General features: G+C 56.4%; 2 protein-coding genes across 2 annotated transcripts; both read left to right on the top strand.

Moving 5' to 3' along the window:
• Positions 1–1,703: 1,703 nt before the first annotated feature.
• BGZ61DRAFT_76714 (uncharacterized protein) lies at positions 1,704–11,989 on the top strand. The gene is made up of 4 exons (XM_046257074.1): positions 1,704–2,176; positions 2,242–4,858; positions 5,125–7,870; positions 8,108–11,989. The coding sequence occupies exons 1-4, from the start codon at positions 2,130–2,132 to the stop codon at positions 11,716–11,718; spliced, it is 9,021 nt and encodes a 3,006-aa protein (XP_046100538.1). The 5' UTR covers positions 1,704–2,129; the 3' UTR covers positions 11,719–11,989.
• Positions 11,990–15,192: 3,203 nt separating this feature from the next.
• On the top strand, positions 15,193–17,844 carry BGZ61DRAFT_457858 (uncharacterized protein). Its single transcript, XM_046246691.1, has one exon. The coding sequence runs from the start codon at positions 15,350–15,352 to the stop codon at positions 17,366–17,368; it is 2,019 nt and encodes a 672-aa protein (XP_046100537.1). The 5' UTR covers positions 15,193–15,349; the 3' UTR covers positions 17,369–17,844.
• The last annotated feature ends 45 nt before the right edge of the window (positions 17,845–17,889 follow it).

The following is a 17,889-nucleotide window of genomic DNA, read 5'->3' as shown; positions in this document are numbered from 1 at the left end:
AATGGGTTAGTCGAACATGGGACTTCGGGTGTGGCTTGGAATTAGGGGTTCAATCTCAGCAGCTATTCGATGTTGACATCAGATGAACATCACCGAGGTGGCTCAATTTCTTCTCACCGCATGATAGTAGAAGAGAACACTGACATTGCGACATGTTCATTAACCATGTCGTAGCTAACAAGTCGCAAGAAATTAGGTGACTTGTCTGCTCGACGTGGTGGCTTGTTGAGAGGCTGTCACTCAAACCCCCCCATCTTCTGTGGTCCTCGATTACTAGGGGTCAATTGCAAATCTGTAGGAGAGGTCCGACTTCAGACGCCTACCAAATAAGCATACTCATCCGTCTGTAATTGATACAGTGAAGCTCATATGCCAGCATAAAGCCCCATTTTTACTGCCATCCGGGTTTCTCCCTCAACATTATCTCCAGTGGACACAGGCAACACCAGCACCAGTTCGCTGGGACCCAAGAATTCGTAGCGCCAGAGTTTGGTGGAGAAAGGCAATTGGATGTGACCCGGGACGCTGCAGCAGAGTGGAGCCGAGGGTTTAGAGCAAGGTGACGGCATGGTATCATTCTCTTCCCTCCGTATCCGTGACTGGCGAAGCTGGGTTCCTATGTTTGGTGCCCACGTATCTGCCCGTACGCACCGCAGCAGGGGAGCAAGGATGGAGGCATGGCACGGTTTTCCCAATCATCGCATCACCCGACGTCACCGGCTCCAGGCGATTGCGTGTGTGAAGAGGCTGGGCAATGCTGCTGTGGGTGCTTTCCCCACGAAGAATGCTATTTCTGCCGTGGTGCGCGGTAGCGGTAGTGGGCGCTTGCATGCGTACGCAACGATGCGGGCTGTGCCGTATCCCTCCCGTTGCTGTGGATTGATTCCCCGCAGAACGAGGTTTGAGGAATGCGATTTTGCGACATGGCGAATGGTGAATGCTAAAACCCAGTACCAGCCCATCTCTGCAGCAGCCGCTGCCAGTCACGGCGCTTTGCGAGAGACAAGACGTTCTAGGTGTCGCTGCCTCTTGAGGGAGTCCATGAACACCTGCAGGGGACGCTTTGGTAGGCCCCCGTTGATCCTCGCCCCGTATCCGCAGCCCACTCACTACCTGGTACGTGCGACGTCGTATTCAAGCAAAGGGAGGGGGGGCACGAAAGCATAGTTTCTTGCGGTAGGCGCCTATCCCCCAACATCTTCATGAGCAAGGCCCATGATCGAGAATAGAAATGGAATCAGAAGGAATGGTCTCTTATGCCGCACGTAATGGCTAATTGAAGAGGTGGTCCTTGTACTACTAGTTGTGGCTGTGGTGGTGGCGGTCGTGACGTCGTCGAGTCGTCCGTGCCGCCCTTGGTGTCGCGTTGTGGTGGGTATCGGAGCACTAACATAGCACACGAGCCAGCTGATCTGGTCGTCCGGGAGGTGCTGTGTTGTTGCTAGTGCACCGCGGCCTCTGTAATGCGCTGGCTGGGCCCGCTGACAATTTCCATAGCACCCGTCCCATACCATCCATCCACGGGTTCCCGCAGCCCGCTATCCCTCGTCTCTCGTCCCCCTGGGCTGCCACATCAAACGTTTAGTTCCGCTAGCTACAGCGGAGGTGGTCGCCTCTCTTTCCACTGCAGCTTGTCGGCCCCTCGCTAGGCGGCTAGGCCCCGTCCTGCAACCAGCCCGCTGCCACCGCGCCGCCGCCGACGCCTCCCCCCCTCCCAAATTGTCCCATCATCTCCAACAAAAGTGCCTGACCGCACCATCAACATCATCACCGCCCTGGCCCTTCTCCCTCCTCATCCATCGCCCTGTCTCGTCCTCACGGCCGTATCTTGTTCCCGCGCGTCGCCGCACGCATCTTCTTCGTGTATCACCACTTTGCCGCGCTCTCGTTTGTATTGATCATCGTTCTTGTCCTCTTTCCCTTGTATCCATAGCTCCCTTGTCACGCACGCACCTCTCCCCCTCCGACTCTCCATCACCGTCAAGCCGAACGAGGCTATCGGATTTGACATCTGCGGACCGTCAACCCTCAGCGAACCATCACAATCGCCCTCGAACCCTCGATATACCTACCAAGCCTTTCTCTTGGAGAATAATGTTCCTGTAATTGAGCGAATAGTTCCGGACGCCATGGACGGGACCTACAACAATCCTTTTGCGCAAGGGCAGTCGCCCATGTAAGAACCCCCTCCTCGACACCCGCGATTTATCGCTCGCTCCTAACACGATACCTCCCTGCTAGGACACCGGACACTCCCACGGGCGGAAGCTATCAGGTTAACATCAACCGCAAGAAGACGAGGAAATGGGTTGAAGCGAAGGTTCAGAATTATGATGGTGACGATTGGGGCGACGATGATTTCGACGACGAGCCCGAGCCCGTTCCTCCTCCTGTCTCGCGTGTCACCAGTGGCCTTCGCCCTATCGGCCAGCGCCTCCCGTCCGAAACACATAGGCCTTCTCCGAGGTTGGCTGCCGTCGCCTCTAGCTCTCGAAGCTCCAGCGGCCCCCCTTCACTCCATCTCCATACCGAGCAGCCCTCCACGACCGAGGCTGAAAACACGGCGCCCCCAATTCATACTGTTCCAGCCCATGTTCAGGATTCGGCTCGAAATAGCCCCTCTCCTCTCTCCGGGCGAAATGCGTCACCAGCCCCCCTCCCATCTCAAGCGCCTTCCTCGGTGGCAGGTTTCCAAGTCGAAACTCGCTCTTCTACTCCTCATAGCGCCGCAAGCTCTACGCCTGCGCGACCCGACCCTCAAGCTCGACCCTCGGAGATGTACCGGCGCATGGAGGAGAACCGCAAGTCCTCAGGCTCGCCACAGTCGACCGCAGATAAGGCCGCTCCGCAGCCCAGTGAACGATCGACGCCGCCTTTGGATGAGTCCAATCGCCTGGTGACCAACGCACCAGCGCCACCTCCGGCGAACGAGAAAGGAGAACTGGTTGCCGATCCCTATCAGGATATAGATCGCGCACGATCAGTTAGCCCGAAGTTACCTGATGTTAACCGCATTTCCGTGTTTGGGTCCGATTTCTTTGTCACTCCGATGGAGGAGCCGCAAGATCCTATGAAGCAAGATCAACCCAAGGCTCCGGAACCACCGGCAACGGAAGCATTCTCCAGCAAGAGTGTTGCCGCTGAACAACCCGAGAACGCGACAACGCTGCCAGCTAATGCACCAAGCATTTTCCAAGACTCCGTGGAATCCCAGTCGCAACAGGGTGAACAGTCTTCTCTTTCCGCACGTTCCCTCGATGACAGCAAGCCTTCTGTCAACCTAGTAAGCCAGGCACCTATCCTGTCTCCTGTGCCGGATCCTCGATCCATCCCGCCTCTACGTACCCCAAGCCCTCATTCCAAGGGAATCGCTCCTCCGGAAATTCATAATGCGGCGACGCTTCAAGTGGCTGGTACTCCTCCCCCGTCGATGACCCCCGACATCACCCCCACAGAGCCTTTGCAGCCTCGTCGTCCGGACTATTCCCCCTCGGACTTCCAGCCTCCGCCGGTTCAACGAGAGCCTACCTTGAGCACCGCCACATCGTCACCTGTTAAGGAGAATGATATGTTGAGTGATGAAATCATGAGGACTCTCAGTCCTATCGCAACCGCTCCTACTCCAAGTCCCCTTGGAGAAAACGTCACTTCGCTCGCGCCTGGTAACAGGGGGGACACCCGTAACAGTAGCTATACCCTTAGTGATTACGACAGCTATTGGGACGATGCCACAGGGAAGCCAGGATCTGAGGAGAAGAAGGATGAGGAACCAGCTGCTGCAGCCGTACAATCGGGTGTGCCAGTGTCTCAAGCACCGATTCCACCGGCTGGCATTCCCTCATCTAACGTACCGGCTTTGGCTCCTTCGAGTGGACCGAATGAGGCACCCAGCCAAGCCCAGCCAGACCTCCGACGGCGGTTCTCTTGGGAAGCAGGATTTAATCCTGCACCGCTTGCACCACCAGCGGATGAACCCGCAAAGGAGGGTATTCCTGGCATTAACACTCCGTCATCGCTTGGGCAATCTGACATTCAGTCCTCGAAGGATGTCGTGTCCGATATTACCAGCCCATTGGTTGAGACTCCGAGGATCGTGATACCCCCTTCTTCTGGAGGAATCTCCCAACAGGTTTCGATGTCTAGCATGGCACCGCCTTCGCAGCTGCCGTCAATGCTCGAGCCTCCTTCTCCTGTTTCAACTCGGACAGATGAGAGCACCACGCATGCTCCCGAAAACCGGCGTCCGTCTCTTTTGGATGACAAGATGCTAACGGAGATTGCTTCACACCCTGTGTCGATGACTCCCCCTCCTCCTCCAGATGAGCGCCCAACAACGTCAACTTCTGCAGCTCCTTCTGGTCAGCTGCCACAGGTGATGGGAGTCAAGGAAATTATGGGACTGCCCACTCCAGCTCAGAGGATCGCCAAGTACGAAGAGTCGCGGATAGCCTTCGCTGTAGCCGAATCAGGCTTGGAGAATTGGCTTCTATCCATGAAGAACCAGCACCCGGAGTATGCTAATGCAACATCATCATTCAGCGGAGCAAGCCATCAAACTTTCAGTCAAGGAGCCCCTCCTACAAGTTCGAGCGGGCCCAATCCCACAACGCAGCAACCGTATTACCAACAATACCTGAACGCCAGCACGCCTACATCCAGCGCACCCAGCTCCAGTCGCTCGAGACTTGGCGGGTTGCCAATTTCGACACAAGCCGCCAGCAGCGCTTTTGGAAACTCTAGCAACCAGATTGGCACGAAGAGCAAGGAGTTTATGCACTCAGCCGGAAAGATTACCGGAAAGTTTAGCAAGGGATTATTGAGCAAGGGGAAGAGCAAATTGCGCGGAACCGGGGACAAGGTATTTCACTGACACTTCTTTTTCTAGGGCCCGACCGATGCAAACGGGCCTCTTCCTTTCACTTTGGGCGGGGTAATTGTTGGATTTAAATCTTTCTTCATCTTACGCTTCGACTCTTGTGTTTCACTCTTGGCATATGACGAGACGGGTGTACGAGATAGGAATGCTACGACGCTTTTTTCCCTTTTCACACATCATGCCGTTGCCCATCCATATCCATCTAATGAACGTGACGAGAAGAGGTTGTTAATGTTTCTGGTTGACAGGACGAACCCATCCCTCCCCGCGTGGTGCATCCCAAGGTCAAGAATGAGAGGCGTTCTTCATGGGGTTTGAGCATTGGTGCAAGATCCCGCGCAGGGCCCGCGGACAAAGAAAGGAGGACGGTTAGTGCGGCGGGCCTCCCGTACCAAGCTCCCCCATCGTCCCACTCGACTCGTATGCATCTTTTCCGCCCTGCGTCTCAAGTCAGCGAATCAGGTAGGCGGCATTTCTCGGTTGAGATCCAAGGTTCCAGGCCGATGTATGATGAGCAAGGACCGCCGGGCTCTAACAGTAAAGACCGCGAAGATGTGACCAAATGGGAGATTCCTTCGCCGATCAGCCATGACAGCACGCCCTGGAATCCCTTCAAAGACGCAGGCATGGCCACGGACTTGACCAGGGATGATGTGTCCGAGCACTCGGGTGTCCAATTGGACGCCCAAAGCCAGCCCTTGCCATCTAAACCCGTGGCGCAGGGCGAGTCTAAGGTTCAGGCTTCTGATGAGTGGGTGGTGGCATCCCCGCAAACTGCGGCCTCGATCCGCTTGGTGCCGGACAACCCGGCCGCGGCTGCTGCGGCTAAGGCGCTTCCCGAGGCGCGCCCCCAGACGCAGCCTCAGGCGCTACCCCAAGCGCTCCATGAGACACCGTATGCTAAGGAAACCCGAATTGCCGGTCCTCGCACCCAGCCTCCGCAGTCTGTGCCTCAGATGGAGGCAGAAACCCCTAAGCGTAACTCGTCCTTCATCGGGCTGCCCCCGATCAGGCGGGGCTCTACCTTTGGCTTGTCCTCCAAAGCCGCGCGTCCAGCCGCCGAGCGCTTTTCGCTTGACGATTCTGACGAGCATGACGTGACGCCAACCCGTTTCCCGGGGAATAGCACGGCCGACACTGGAGCGGTACTCCCCATAACAGAACCCGTCGGTACCCATTCTGCAACATCACGTCAACAAATCGCCCTACAGAGCCAGAAGGCGCCTGCAAGGATGTCGTTTGATCCCGATGAGCAGCCGCCTGTGGCTCCGCAAGAACAGTCGGATCCAGCCGCCCCAATGCATCCACACGCTCCCAGTCACTCGGAACAGCACCAGCAGAACCCGTCGTATGGCGCGTCACCTATGATACCACCCAATATGGTGGACAACCCAATCCAGAAGCTGCCCCCTTCAGGACCCTGGAAACTCGAGGAGAGTCACCTGCAGGCGCCTCTCCATCATGTCGCCAGAAATCGCGCAGGGACCGGCGACTCACAACAACGACCTTTTTTTGGTCACGACAAAGAGATGGGTATGGGCGTGCCTCTTCCCATGTCCCCAGTCTCCCCGACGTCGCAGTCGAAGTCAAGGCAGAGGCCGTCCGATGTACCGCCGTCGGCCGCGTGGCGACACCCGGAGCTGTTCAACCGCGGCGGCCCGCGGTCTCGAAGCAACTCGCAGACCAATCCACTTTCGGGCCCGCAATTCCCGGGCCGTCTCTCCCAAGAAATGGCCATCGCCCGCGCGGCAACGGGCGATCCAGAAATGAGTGGCCCGGCCATGAGCGGTCCCCCATTGAGCAACCCCCCAATGAACAATCCTCCAATGGGTGGTCCTCCAATGGGTGGTCCTCCTCCAATGGAGGCCAGCGGAGACGACCGGGGCCGCAGGAAGAGCTCCGGCATCTTCAAAGACTTCGGCAGCCGTTTCGCGCGGCCCTCATCGGAACGTCGAGGCTCGACCATTGAGCCTAGGGCGCAACAGCAGCCAACCGAGCATGTTGGCGACGACGCGTCTGTGTCCAGCACCGGCCTCGAGGAGTTGCAAGAACGAAAAAAGGCATCCAGGGGAAGTTTCCTGTTCAGTCTCCGAGGTCGTCCCTCGATGGACCATCCGTCGCAAAGCAGAGACATGGCCGCGTCTCCAGTCCCGAGTCAGGCTTCGCTTCCATCTCACCTCCACCCGGATCAGGTTAGACCGGATTCTCCTCAGTCCGAACGTAAGCCGTCTCGATTCGGTACTGGGCTGGGAGCTGTTGCCGGCGCGCAATTTAAGAGTAAACACGGTGGTCCTCCACGCTCGGCCACCTCCAGCATGGTGAACGAGCCTGGAAGCACCGCGAACAGCATGGCACCGCCGAAGAAGCGCTTCTCGGGAGCCCGGTCTGCCGTTGGGGGCATCTTCCATCGTTCTTCCAATGCGGACGTAGCCCAGAACCCAGCGACGTCTCACGCTGTGCGACCCTCCACGGGTACTGAGCCGCCTGGATCGCCTGGACCACATGGACCACCAGGTTCCATGGGTCCGCCACCACCCGTTGGATTCATACGGAGCAGTACCGCACCGCAAGATCCGCCGGTCATATCTGGAGGATCCGGAACACCGGTGCCCGACAGCCCCGAGCGTCGCAAAAGACGAGGTTCTGCTGCGGGTTTGATATCCGGAATATTGGGACATGGGAAGAATCGATCTCAGGATGGCGAGGTTGGTCCGCCCCCAGGACAATCTCCTCCGGAACAAGCACCTCCTCCAGTACAACCGCCTCAGTTACAACTACGACCGTCACAGAATCCTCTTGGACAAAATCCTCCAGGAAAGTCTCCGTTGGGGCGGTCTCCTCTTGGACAGCCTCCCCTAAGACAGCCCTCCCTTGCGCAGTCCCATCAAGGACAACCACCTCCAGGCCAACTTCAGGGACAGTTTTCCCAAGACAACCAGAGACAGACACCTGCAGAACAACTTTCTCCTGTGTCTCCTGGTCAGTCTCCCCCTGGTCAGTTTCCTCCTGGTCAGTTTCCTTCTGGTCAGTTTCCTCCTGGTCAATTTCCTTCTGGTCAGTTTCCTCCTGGTCAATTTCCTTCTGGTCAGTTTCCTCCTGGCCAATTCCTGGGCCAAACTCCTCAGGGCCAGGGACGTCCTCATCCAGGTCAATTTCCCCCAGGTCAATTTCCTCAGGGCAATCAAGGACAACCTCCTCCTGGCCAGTTCCCTCCTGACCAGATTCCCCCAGGCCAGTCTACTCGTGAGGGTCATGGGCAGCTCTCTCCGGCACAGTCTCCTATCCAGCAATTTCCTTCTGGTCAGTTCCCTCCGGCGCAATTTTCTCAGAGGAATCAGGGACAGCCTCATATAGGACAGAGTCCTCCGGCGCAATCTCCTCAAGCGCAATCTCCTCAAGCATGGCTGCCTCCAGTACGACTTTCTCCTGTGCAACTTTCTCCAGGGTACAAATCCCCAGCGCAATCATCCCCAGTACAATCACCCATCGAGCAGCATCGTCAGGCACAGCTGCCCCCGGTTCAGATTCCTCAAGGACGGGTTTCTCCTGGACACGTTCCCCAAACACAACTACCCCCGGCGCAATTTTCCCTTGGTCAGATTCCAACAGGACAGATTGCTCCGGGGCAATCGCCTGTTGGACAGCCTCCTCAAAGACGTCAATCTCAAGGACAACCTCCTCTCGGGCAGCCTCTTCAAGGACAGCATCCTCAAGGACAATTGCCGCCTATTCAGGCTCTCCAAGAGCAGGTTTCTCCTGGACACAGTCCCCAAAGTCAACTACCTCTTATGCAGCTTCCTCCAGGACAATCGTCTCCAGTGCCTCAATCTCCAACACAGCCACCAATGTTGCGACGGATGACGGGAACTTCTTCGCTAGACTCTCAGGCCCACGCATCGCCTGAACGACCTTCGTCGAGTGATGCCACCTTTGTGGAACCTGGCCGAGGTTTTGAAAGTGCTCAAATGAACCAGTCCCAGGCGTCTCTTCGTCAACCCAAGCCTTCGCCGCTGCCACAAGAGTCACGCATGACACCAAGGGAGCCCCATATAGTGCTAGGCCAACAGGAGTCATCAGAGCCATCAGTTAATATCGGACCGCCTCCGTCAGATGATGGCTTCAGGCTGCGATCTGGCTCTCGCGGGGTGTCTCCAGCGCCATCAGTCCCGATTTCTCATGCCTCCCGTCACCTTTCAAAGCAGTCTTTAGATACGGCAATGCAGGGAGGTGTCGCGGCCACAGAGCCACAACGACCTATGGGTTCGCCCAGTTTGTCGTGGACCGATGTCAGGAACGGCCATGCACACAAGGAGAGCAGCGTCCGAGACTCCCTGCCCCAGTCTCCAGTTTCCCAAGTGTCAAGAACGGGACCTCCATCCATCGCCTCTTCTAACATAGGCCAAAGCCCTCCCCTTACATCGGCAGCACCAACTTTTAGTACGCGGGAATCTCAACCCAGCACCCCTTCACTGCCCATGGCGTCTACCACGCCAACAATGCAGCAGCAAGAGCTCGGAACACGCATGGCACCGCCACAGCAGCAGGGCCCTCCTTCATTCCAGCAGCAGCAGCAGTATCAACAGCAACAGCAGTACCATCAGCAACAGATGCAATTGCAGCAGCAGCGAATGAACTCGCAACAAGGAGGTGTCCCGGTACAAGCTAGCCAACAAAACCCCAACTTACGGGGCCCTCCCAGCGCTCAGACTATGCCAAGTCCGTCATCGCAGGTTTCTGTGCCTATCACACGACCGTCAATGCAAATGCAGGGTCCTCTGGGACCTCAAGTCCCGCTGAAGGATAACATGACCCCCCCGCCGATGATGAATGTTCCGGTTCGTCAAGACAGTCCCGCATCTAAGTGGAAGGGCCTAAGAAGTCGAATGTCTGGCCAAATGGCACCCAAGCCACCTGCAACTCAAGGGAAACCGGAGACAGCAGAAAAGAGAACAAGCAAGCTCCTCGGTGCGTTCAAACGAAACTCCAAGACGCCTCAGCCGGGACAAGCTCCTCAGCCGGGACAAGTTCCTCCTCCGAGATTCATGCAGCTTCCCCAGGGACTTCCCCAGCAGGGAGTTACCCAACAAGGAATTCCTCCACAGGGTATTCACCCGCAGGGAATCCCTCCTCAACGCATGCAACAACAGATGCCCCCTAGACAACAACAGCCGCAGCCACAGCAGCCACAGCAATTCACGGGGCAGTCTCCCCATCCACAAAGCTATTCTCGTCGGCAGTCGTCGCAGTTTGGCAGTCCTCCGATGGGACAGCAACAGTTCCCGCCCGTGACGGCCGCCAGCCCGCCCATGGGACAGCAGCAGTTCTCGCCAATGGCAACTCCCAGTCCACCCATGAGACAGCAGCAGTTCCCACCAATGGCATCTGCTATGGGACAGCAGGCACACCCAGCGGCACCGTCCGCGGGCCATTCTATGGGGCCGCCTGGGACAGCACAGAGACAACCTGGACCTCCTGGCCAGCCAGTTATGAATCCTCGTCAAGCTCCTCCTCAGGCCTTCCAGGGGCCAGCCCGACCCCAGCCACAGCAACCAGCACCGAGGTCTAACGAGCTTCAATACGACCCAGTACCCATCCCGCGTGGATATACTGCTGTTCATGGCGAAGGAATGGTTGCCCCTTCGCCGTACAATGTGGGCCGGCATATGAACCCAGCACATTTTCCCCAAGCCCAGCAGGTTCATACCGCGCAGCAGGTCTATCCGCAGCAGCAGCCACCCCCTCCGATGACTTCCCCGCCGCTTTTACAGGGACAGCCTCCCGCCGAGCAGATGTCGGTGCCCCAGCCGGTGCCCCAGCCAATGTCCCAGCCAGCTCCCCAACCCATGTCCCAGCCTACCTCCCCTCTTGGTGATCACCGCGTCAGCGTTGACCCTAGGTCGCAGACACCTCAGGGAGGACAGCTTAGACATACACCAACAGCGCCTGTTGGAAACTCCTTTGATGCCACTCAGCAACCACGCCCAGATTTATCACGCTTGACAAGCGATGACAGTGATAGTAGCGGGAGCAGAAGCGGGAACAGAAGCGGGAGCGGGAGTGGGAGTGGAAGCGGGAGTGGAAGTGGGAGCGGAAGGAGCAGCGGAAGGAGCAGCGGAAGGAGCAACGCCAGCCCAAGAGTGGTTTCTTACTCGCCGCCGAATATGACTGCTACCAGTGTGAGAAGCAATGGAACGCCGCCAACTTATCAGGGGCAGCATCAACCGCAGTCGAGTGAGAATGGGTCAGTCAAACCTCAGAGCCCTGTCAATGCCGCCACCTCGCCTAATCTTGGCGTTGGAATTATGACGCCGGCGATGCAACAGGGACCACCTGAGGACGACAGAGCCCGTGATCTAAAAGGAGCCGAGGCGCGGACTATCTCGCTGAGCCCTCCGATAGGGACTGACGGCAAGGTTAGTCCGTCACACTCACACACATACTCAACATCCGGAGTGAGTGATGTGGCGAGTGTGGATATGAATACGACCAAGGACAAGACTGGAGCTAGCACTGAAGAGGTTGTTGGCGAATCGACACATGGGGTGAAGAAGGATATTAATGAAGGAAGCCACATCGGTTTCGAACGTGTAAAATCACAGAAGCCGGGCAACGGAGTACCTATGAGGAGCCGTACAGTAAATCGCAATGCGCCTGCGGAGCTGGATGACACAGAAGAGGCTCACAGACGAAAGGTGCGGCTGGATTCTCAAGAGGAGAAGATTCACTACAACCCCGACGAGGACTCGGACGGGGAGGTGCCGGCTCAGATGAGCGCGACAAGCTACCCAGGACAGGAATGGAATCCGTACGGGATGCCCGAGTACGGAGAGTGGAACGAATAAGGGGGACGATGGTTGACAAGATTGCTCAACTGCAATTTTTTTTTTCTTTATATAAGCCTTTGGCTTTTGTCTCGTTACGGGAAATTGGCGAAAGAGACGTTAAAACATTTCCTTTGCGTTAGATACCTTGACTGGTTTTCATTGTTGTATTCAGCCTAGCGTCAGAGACAAGGTTCTACCCCTTGCGAGAGAAAGAGATAGTGGATGGATGTAATATACACAGAGGTAGAGATGGCATTTTGGTGTCTCATATACTACAACTACATAGCCACGTGTGCATGCCACGTACTGTGTGTGTCTGTGTGTGTTTCATATTTTGTTTGAACTAAGCCGGTGCGCTCTTGGTTGACTGACGAGGTTGTATTCTCGATAGTGAGGTACGGAGGGCTCTTTCGAAAGTCATGTCCAAGCACTACCTGGTAACGCCACATCTATTGATTCATGTCGGTTACCTGAGATACATAAGGCTGTGACAGTCTCGTTAAGCTATCTGCTGCGGCCGCTGTAACTTCAGGGGTAGTAGGCACTTCTGACCAGGATCTAGCAGTCGCTGGTATGCTGTACCTGGGATCTTATAGGGGTTATAAAAATCAGTAAGTGCTTAGTGTACTTACCCTCGTAATGATTGGTTGACTCACTAGCGTTACTTTTCTTCTGGACAAGACTATTGAAAGGCCCTCTGTCAGGTATGTGATGTGTTGTTGATTGGGCTTGGGCCTTGAGACTGGCCTTGCTGACAGCCGGGGACATGGACGGGGGACATGATAGGCAGGGAGACAAAGTCCCTAGCGTCAGGTACCAGAGCTCGCTGCCACGTTGCCCGGATTGAAGCGTGGGAAGGCTGAGGACGGATTATTTGGGGGAGGTGCCGCAAGGTTCAGCCACCGGGACGCTATCGCAGCCAGGTTGGCTAATTGCGATGGAGGTGGAGGATGTGGTTGAGGTGGTTGAGGTGGTGCAGCACAGCACACTCAAGGCGCACTGTCACCATGATTTAATGAATGACTAGCGACAAGGTTGTGCCCGTCGCGGGAGCAGTGGTCCGTCCGGTGATGACGGCGCTTTCCCCTGCATAAGATTCCCAGGTTAAAAGTGAAGCTATTGGCAACATCCATCCATCGGCTTGGCTCTTCCATACTAGGTATGTAGTACACGGTACACAGCCATATTGCTCTGACTGAGAGATGCAGTGAAGGAGGCAGACAATTACGAGCAATTGAGTTTGCGCAGTGTCTTCCCGTCTTACATCCCGTCGTCGCCAGCATCTACCCTACACCATGGTGAAGTCATGCCGCATTTGGATTATCTCGTGGCCCGAGCTCGGCATGTCAAGATTTGTCCCGTCTGACTGAGTCTCGGCGTCATTGCACCGGATGGCTGATCTTGGCTTGGGAAGCGGGTACACCGACGGACCGTGGACGTTGCCGTCTCGGGCAGACCCTGGATCTGTGCGCAAAGCGTGCATCCGATTTATCGTGTACCTACCAAAGTGCAGCAGCTGCAGCTTATTGATACCCGAGGCGCCAGCCAAGGGAAAAGAAAGAAAGAGAGCAAGCGTTGGGGTGCGCGGGCGCGACACGACAGGACACGACAGGACACGACCATGGATGAGCGTCCATCCCCTTGCCTGTCATCTCATCTCATCTCTCTGGGTAATTTATCTCGGACACGCACCGTAGAAAAATTTCAAAAATCATTCAACTATCGACGGCTGAAGGAAAAAAAAAAGCCATCGCCACAGCTGGACAGGGACGTGGCCTCGACCGGGCCTGGAGCTTGACGGCTTGCCGATCGTTGACTCTGTCGGAGTCCGAGTTCTCACACATTCCGTGGCGAGAGCCAAGTCTCGAGCCCTTAAGCGGCAATCCATCCATCAGCCCCTGGTTAGTGCTAATCGTGTAGATGTCCCGTGCTTCAGGGATCTGGAGGGGCTTTAAGAGCTCTAAACGCTCTAGACTCGGGCTTGTCAGCTGGGAATGAAGTACACGTACACGGAGTACGGAGTGGCCAGCTGGGGGGCGCGCGCCAGTGATGGTCTCGGTCCCTGCCGTTCTGGCTCGTGTCGGCGAGATAGCGAGGGACTTAGGAGTAGGGAGAGACGGGAGGTACATTGTGGCAAGGTACCCGGCCGCAAATCCCAATGTAGCAAAGGCGAGCAGTGCCCCGTCCACTGTGTGCCATACCAATCAAGGACTAGCGCGTCAGGTAAGCGCCGGGGTCATGATGTGGTGGCGCCAGGAAGCGACTCGTGGCGGGGACTGGGATTGGGCTGGGTGACTTGGGCCTCGACTCGTTCCTGCCCCGGTGCCGTTTTGTTGGTCGCCGTTTTGGGGGGAGAGCGTGGAGCGATGGCCGTTTTCCTAGCGAGCACGAGGAAGGGGCGTGTTGCAGGATACGACGTTGGGTACTGTACAGCGCAGAGTGCACTCTACCTGTAGGTACCGTGAGCGTGCTGCCATGAGTCGAGCACGTACCTACCCGATACCTATGCAGGGAGGTACCTACTACGTAGCACCTCGTGGGTAGCAGGCGGCTCGCCCTCCTGCAGCTGCAGGTAACCGACTGGTGGCGATGAGGGCAGATGGATGGAGATGGGGAAGGAGCCGAAGAGCACAGCACAGCACAGCACATCCCGCAGCACATCCCGCGGCACACTGCAGTACCTACCTACTGCAGTACTGCACAACACACTGAGATCAAACAGGCTTTATTGGGCCGGCGCAGTGCCTTGCTTCTTGCTTCTTTCCTTCCCGTTCTCCTCGGTTTCCTCTTCTACTCTACTTAGGTACCTCTTTGGCTCTTCCCCTCAAAACCTAGAATTTTTCCATCCCCAATTCCATCTTCATTCCCATTCCGCCTCGTCCTTGCTGAGCGGTTCTCTTCTTCGCCACATCCCTCTTTCCCGGGTTTCAATTCTCTTGTCCTCTTGTTGTTCCAGCTCCCACTACATCATCGGCCGCTCTCCAACCTACCCCTGCAAGTTCAGATCTGGCCGTCGGCTCAGCAGCAGCGACACGAACAAGAGGCCTCGTACTACCTCGTTTTGCTCGCACCCAGCCACAGCGTTTCTCCGCTCAACCCCCGGTCTGCCCGTGGGTCGCCCGTCCTCGCGCAGTAGCCGCTCTCTACTGGTCTGGCTTGGTCTGCCAGGTTTGGTCCCCTTCGGTCGTTGGCTTCTCTTGGCTCTTGGCTCTTCGGTCCGTTGACCTCGACTCGTCACTCGTCACTTGTCGCTCACCACTCACCACTCACCATTCGTCATTCACCCCGTCGCCGGAGGATCCGCACCCGCTTCCCATCCATCTATCCACCTCTATCTCGCTATCCCGTCCCCCATTTCATCTTCCCATCCCCCTCCCCTACCACCGATTCCGACTTCCGATTTTCCGTGTGTCGGCTGCCAATTCAATCTGTCACGTCACGTCACGTCTCTCTGGGCCGAGAGCACAAGACGTTTACGACTGACATCCAGACCACGCGCCCGCCCCGATGGACTCGTATGTTTCTCGCCTCGTTCCTCTTGCTCCTGTCTCGGATTCCTTGACTCAGGACGCCACCCCCCTCCTCCAACATTCCTAACCGCCTCGGCTTTGCTGACAATCGCCCTCTTCCAAGCAATAGATTCATCGCCATGTCCGCCGCTGGCTGGTCACAGCCTCTTGGAGGCGCATCTTCAAAACCCAACCGCCGTTCTCTGGGTCACTTTCGCTCGCTCTCCTCCATCGCCGTCACCTCCAACCACAGACCCCGAGCTCCCTCTCTCGCCTCCAACCACGTCCTGTCAAAATCCTCCTCTTCCTCACACTTGGCTATCGTTTCTTCCGCTTCTCAATCCGATTTCGACGATGAGATGAGCACCTTGCCAGATCCTCGGAGTCGGGCTATGAGCCCGGCTGATGACGCCGGCGCCCCGAGCCCCAGTCGCCACCCCGATCTCAACGATGAGGTAGCCACCCTTAGCACCAAGCTCATCAATGCTATCAACCACCAGACGATCCTCGACGACTCCCTATCAACCGCTCGTCATGAGCTTGAAGCTGCCCGTGAGCAAATTCGCTCCCTCGAGGCCCAGAATGCCTCACAGCGCGATATGCTCGCCGGTGATGTCTGGATCCGAAAACATACCGTGGAGGCTGAGAAGAAGGTTCTGCACATGAGGATCTCTGAGGAGCGACAAAAACGTCTTGAGATGGAAAGGGAGAAGAAGAAGATCGAACAGGAATTGGAGAACCTGACTGCCGCCCTCTTCGAGGAGGCTAACAAGATGGTAATAGGCGCAAAAGAGGAGGCCAAGGCAGATCACGAAGTCTTGCAACGGAAAAACGATCAGCTCAAAGCTCAACTCGCCGACTCGGAGAGTCTTCTCAAGTCCCAACAGGAGCAACTCTTCGAGCTTAAACACGTCATGGAACATATGGCCGCCGAACAGGAAGATCAAACCAACGCCACTGCCCCCTCTTCACCCGGTATCGGCAAACTCGAATCCCGAGACGATGATCGACCCTCAACCGATGAGCCCGCGCCCTCACCCTGGGGTGCCTCTGTCGAGCCATCACCTCCGACTGCCTTCCCTCACCTCGTCCAACCAGTCCTGCGCACCGACCTCTCGTCCTACGATGACTTCACTAGCCTCGCCCGCCTGTCCCGCAACCGTGCCAGTAGCCGAGTTTCATCAGGCTCCATTAGCGCCCTCAATGCTCTGACGTCGCTGGGCCTCGGTGGATCGACCTCGAGTGCCCATCCCTCAAACGCTTCCACCACCTCTTTGAATACCTCCGCCCCGACAAGTGGTAGCGCTCCCCAATCACCCAACACCCCCGCTTCCACTATTAGCGCCAACTCGAACGCCTCGATGCCCCCTCTACCCAGTCTCAAGGACACGAGGTTCTACAAGCGTGTTCTTGCTGAGGATATCGAGCCTACTCTCCGCCTTGACATCGCCCCTGGCCTTTCATGGTTGGCTCGCCGAACCGTTGTCAACTCCATGATGGAAGGGTCGTTGGTCGTTGAGCCCGTCCCTGCTGGTACCACATCATTCCTTGCCTTGACAAAACCCCAGTTTTATCCGTGTTCTCTCTGCGGCGAATCTCGTTCCGACCCGATGTACCTACGCAACCACCGGTTCCGAACGAGCGAGGCTGATTCAGCTCAACGACACCCCCTCTGCAAGTATTGCCTCACTCGCGTCCGTTCCACTTGCGACTTTCTGGGCTTCTTGCGCATGGTTAAGGATGGTCACTGGCGGGCCGATGACGACGACCATGAAAAGGCTGCCTGGGAAGAGAGTGTCAGGTTGAGAGACCAAATGTTCTGGGCGAGGATTGGTGGTGGTGTTGTTCCCGCGACTCAGTTGGGGCTATCGGTGGAACTCGAAAAGAGCCCACGTAATAGCCACGAGGACCGTACCTCTTCCAATCCTGACTCGATGGACAAAACCATTCTTATCGTGAGGGAAACGTCTCCAGTGGACCTTGACAGAATAAGGGATATCCCCAAGAAGGTGCCTATCGAGGCACCGCGTACTCCCCCGAACCAGACCGAAGGAGCCAGAAGCGTTCGTAGCTCCGTTCGGTCTCTGGAGGTCAAGAGCACCGCCAGTTCCGAGGACACGAAGCGCTTGTCTCTTACGATTCCTTCTACGGAATCTTGAGCAATCACGCACCCTCCCGAGGCCCAGATCACTTGACCTCGCGTTTGTGGCGCATTGTATTAATTCTTTTTTTTGTATATTAGCTTTGGGTCTGCACAGGATTGCATGCATGGGTTTGGCTTTTGTTTGGACTGCCTACTTGGTCTCGGCCCCCCTTGGTCCAGAGGAGAAACAAGGGCGATTATTAGCGGGAGATTGGTGGGATTTCAACATACATCGGATGACAGTTATGGGCCTGGTTGGGAACAGGATGGATGATTTGAGACTATTGGTCGTTACACGGGCGTTTCTGGATCGCGCGCATCTTCATTGCTGGCGTATTACGGCTGGGTTGGGTCTTGCTCTGGGACCAGATGTCCCTTTTTGTCTTCATTGCTGAGCGTCACGATTGGATTACACATACAGTCACTAGATCCGCTGTCGTCATGACATGGACGGTGCCAATAGTCGTAGTAGTAATAGAAATGATACCAGAGTTATTTCTGCATTTTTCTTTGTTAATTTTGGTCGATCACTCAGCG

This window comes from Ilyonectria robusta, assembly GCF_021365365.1.
Source record: "Ilyonectria robusta strain PMI_751 chromosome Unknown BGZ61scaffold_19, whole genome shotgun sequence".
Classification (NCBI taxonomy): domain Eukaryota; kingdom Fungi; phylum Ascomycota; class Sordariomycetes; order Hypocreales; family Nectriaceae; genus Ilyonectria; species Ilyonectria robusta.
This window is presented reverse-complemented; position numbering and strand designations above follow the sequence as displayed.

Excerpts from the sequence above, each read along its gene's own strand:
- BGZ61DRAFT_457858 (XM_046246691.1), top strand. The coding sequence starts at position 15,350 with ATGTCCGCCGCTGGCTGGTCACAGCCTCTTGGAGGCGCATCTTCAAAA.
- BGZ61DRAFT_76714 (XM_046257074.1), top strand. The coding sequence starts at position 2,130 with ATGGACGGGACCTACAACAATCCTTTTGCGCAAGGGCAGTCGCCCAT. Across the intron at positions 2,177-2,241 it reads GCGCAAGGGCAGTCGCCCAT|GACACCGGACACTCCCACGG; the intron begins GTAAGAACCCCC and ends CCTCCCTGCTAG. Across the intron at positions 4,859-5,124 it reads TGCGCGGAACCGGGGACAAG|GACGAACCCATCCCTCCCCG; the intron begins GTATTTCACTGA and ends TCTGGTTGACAG.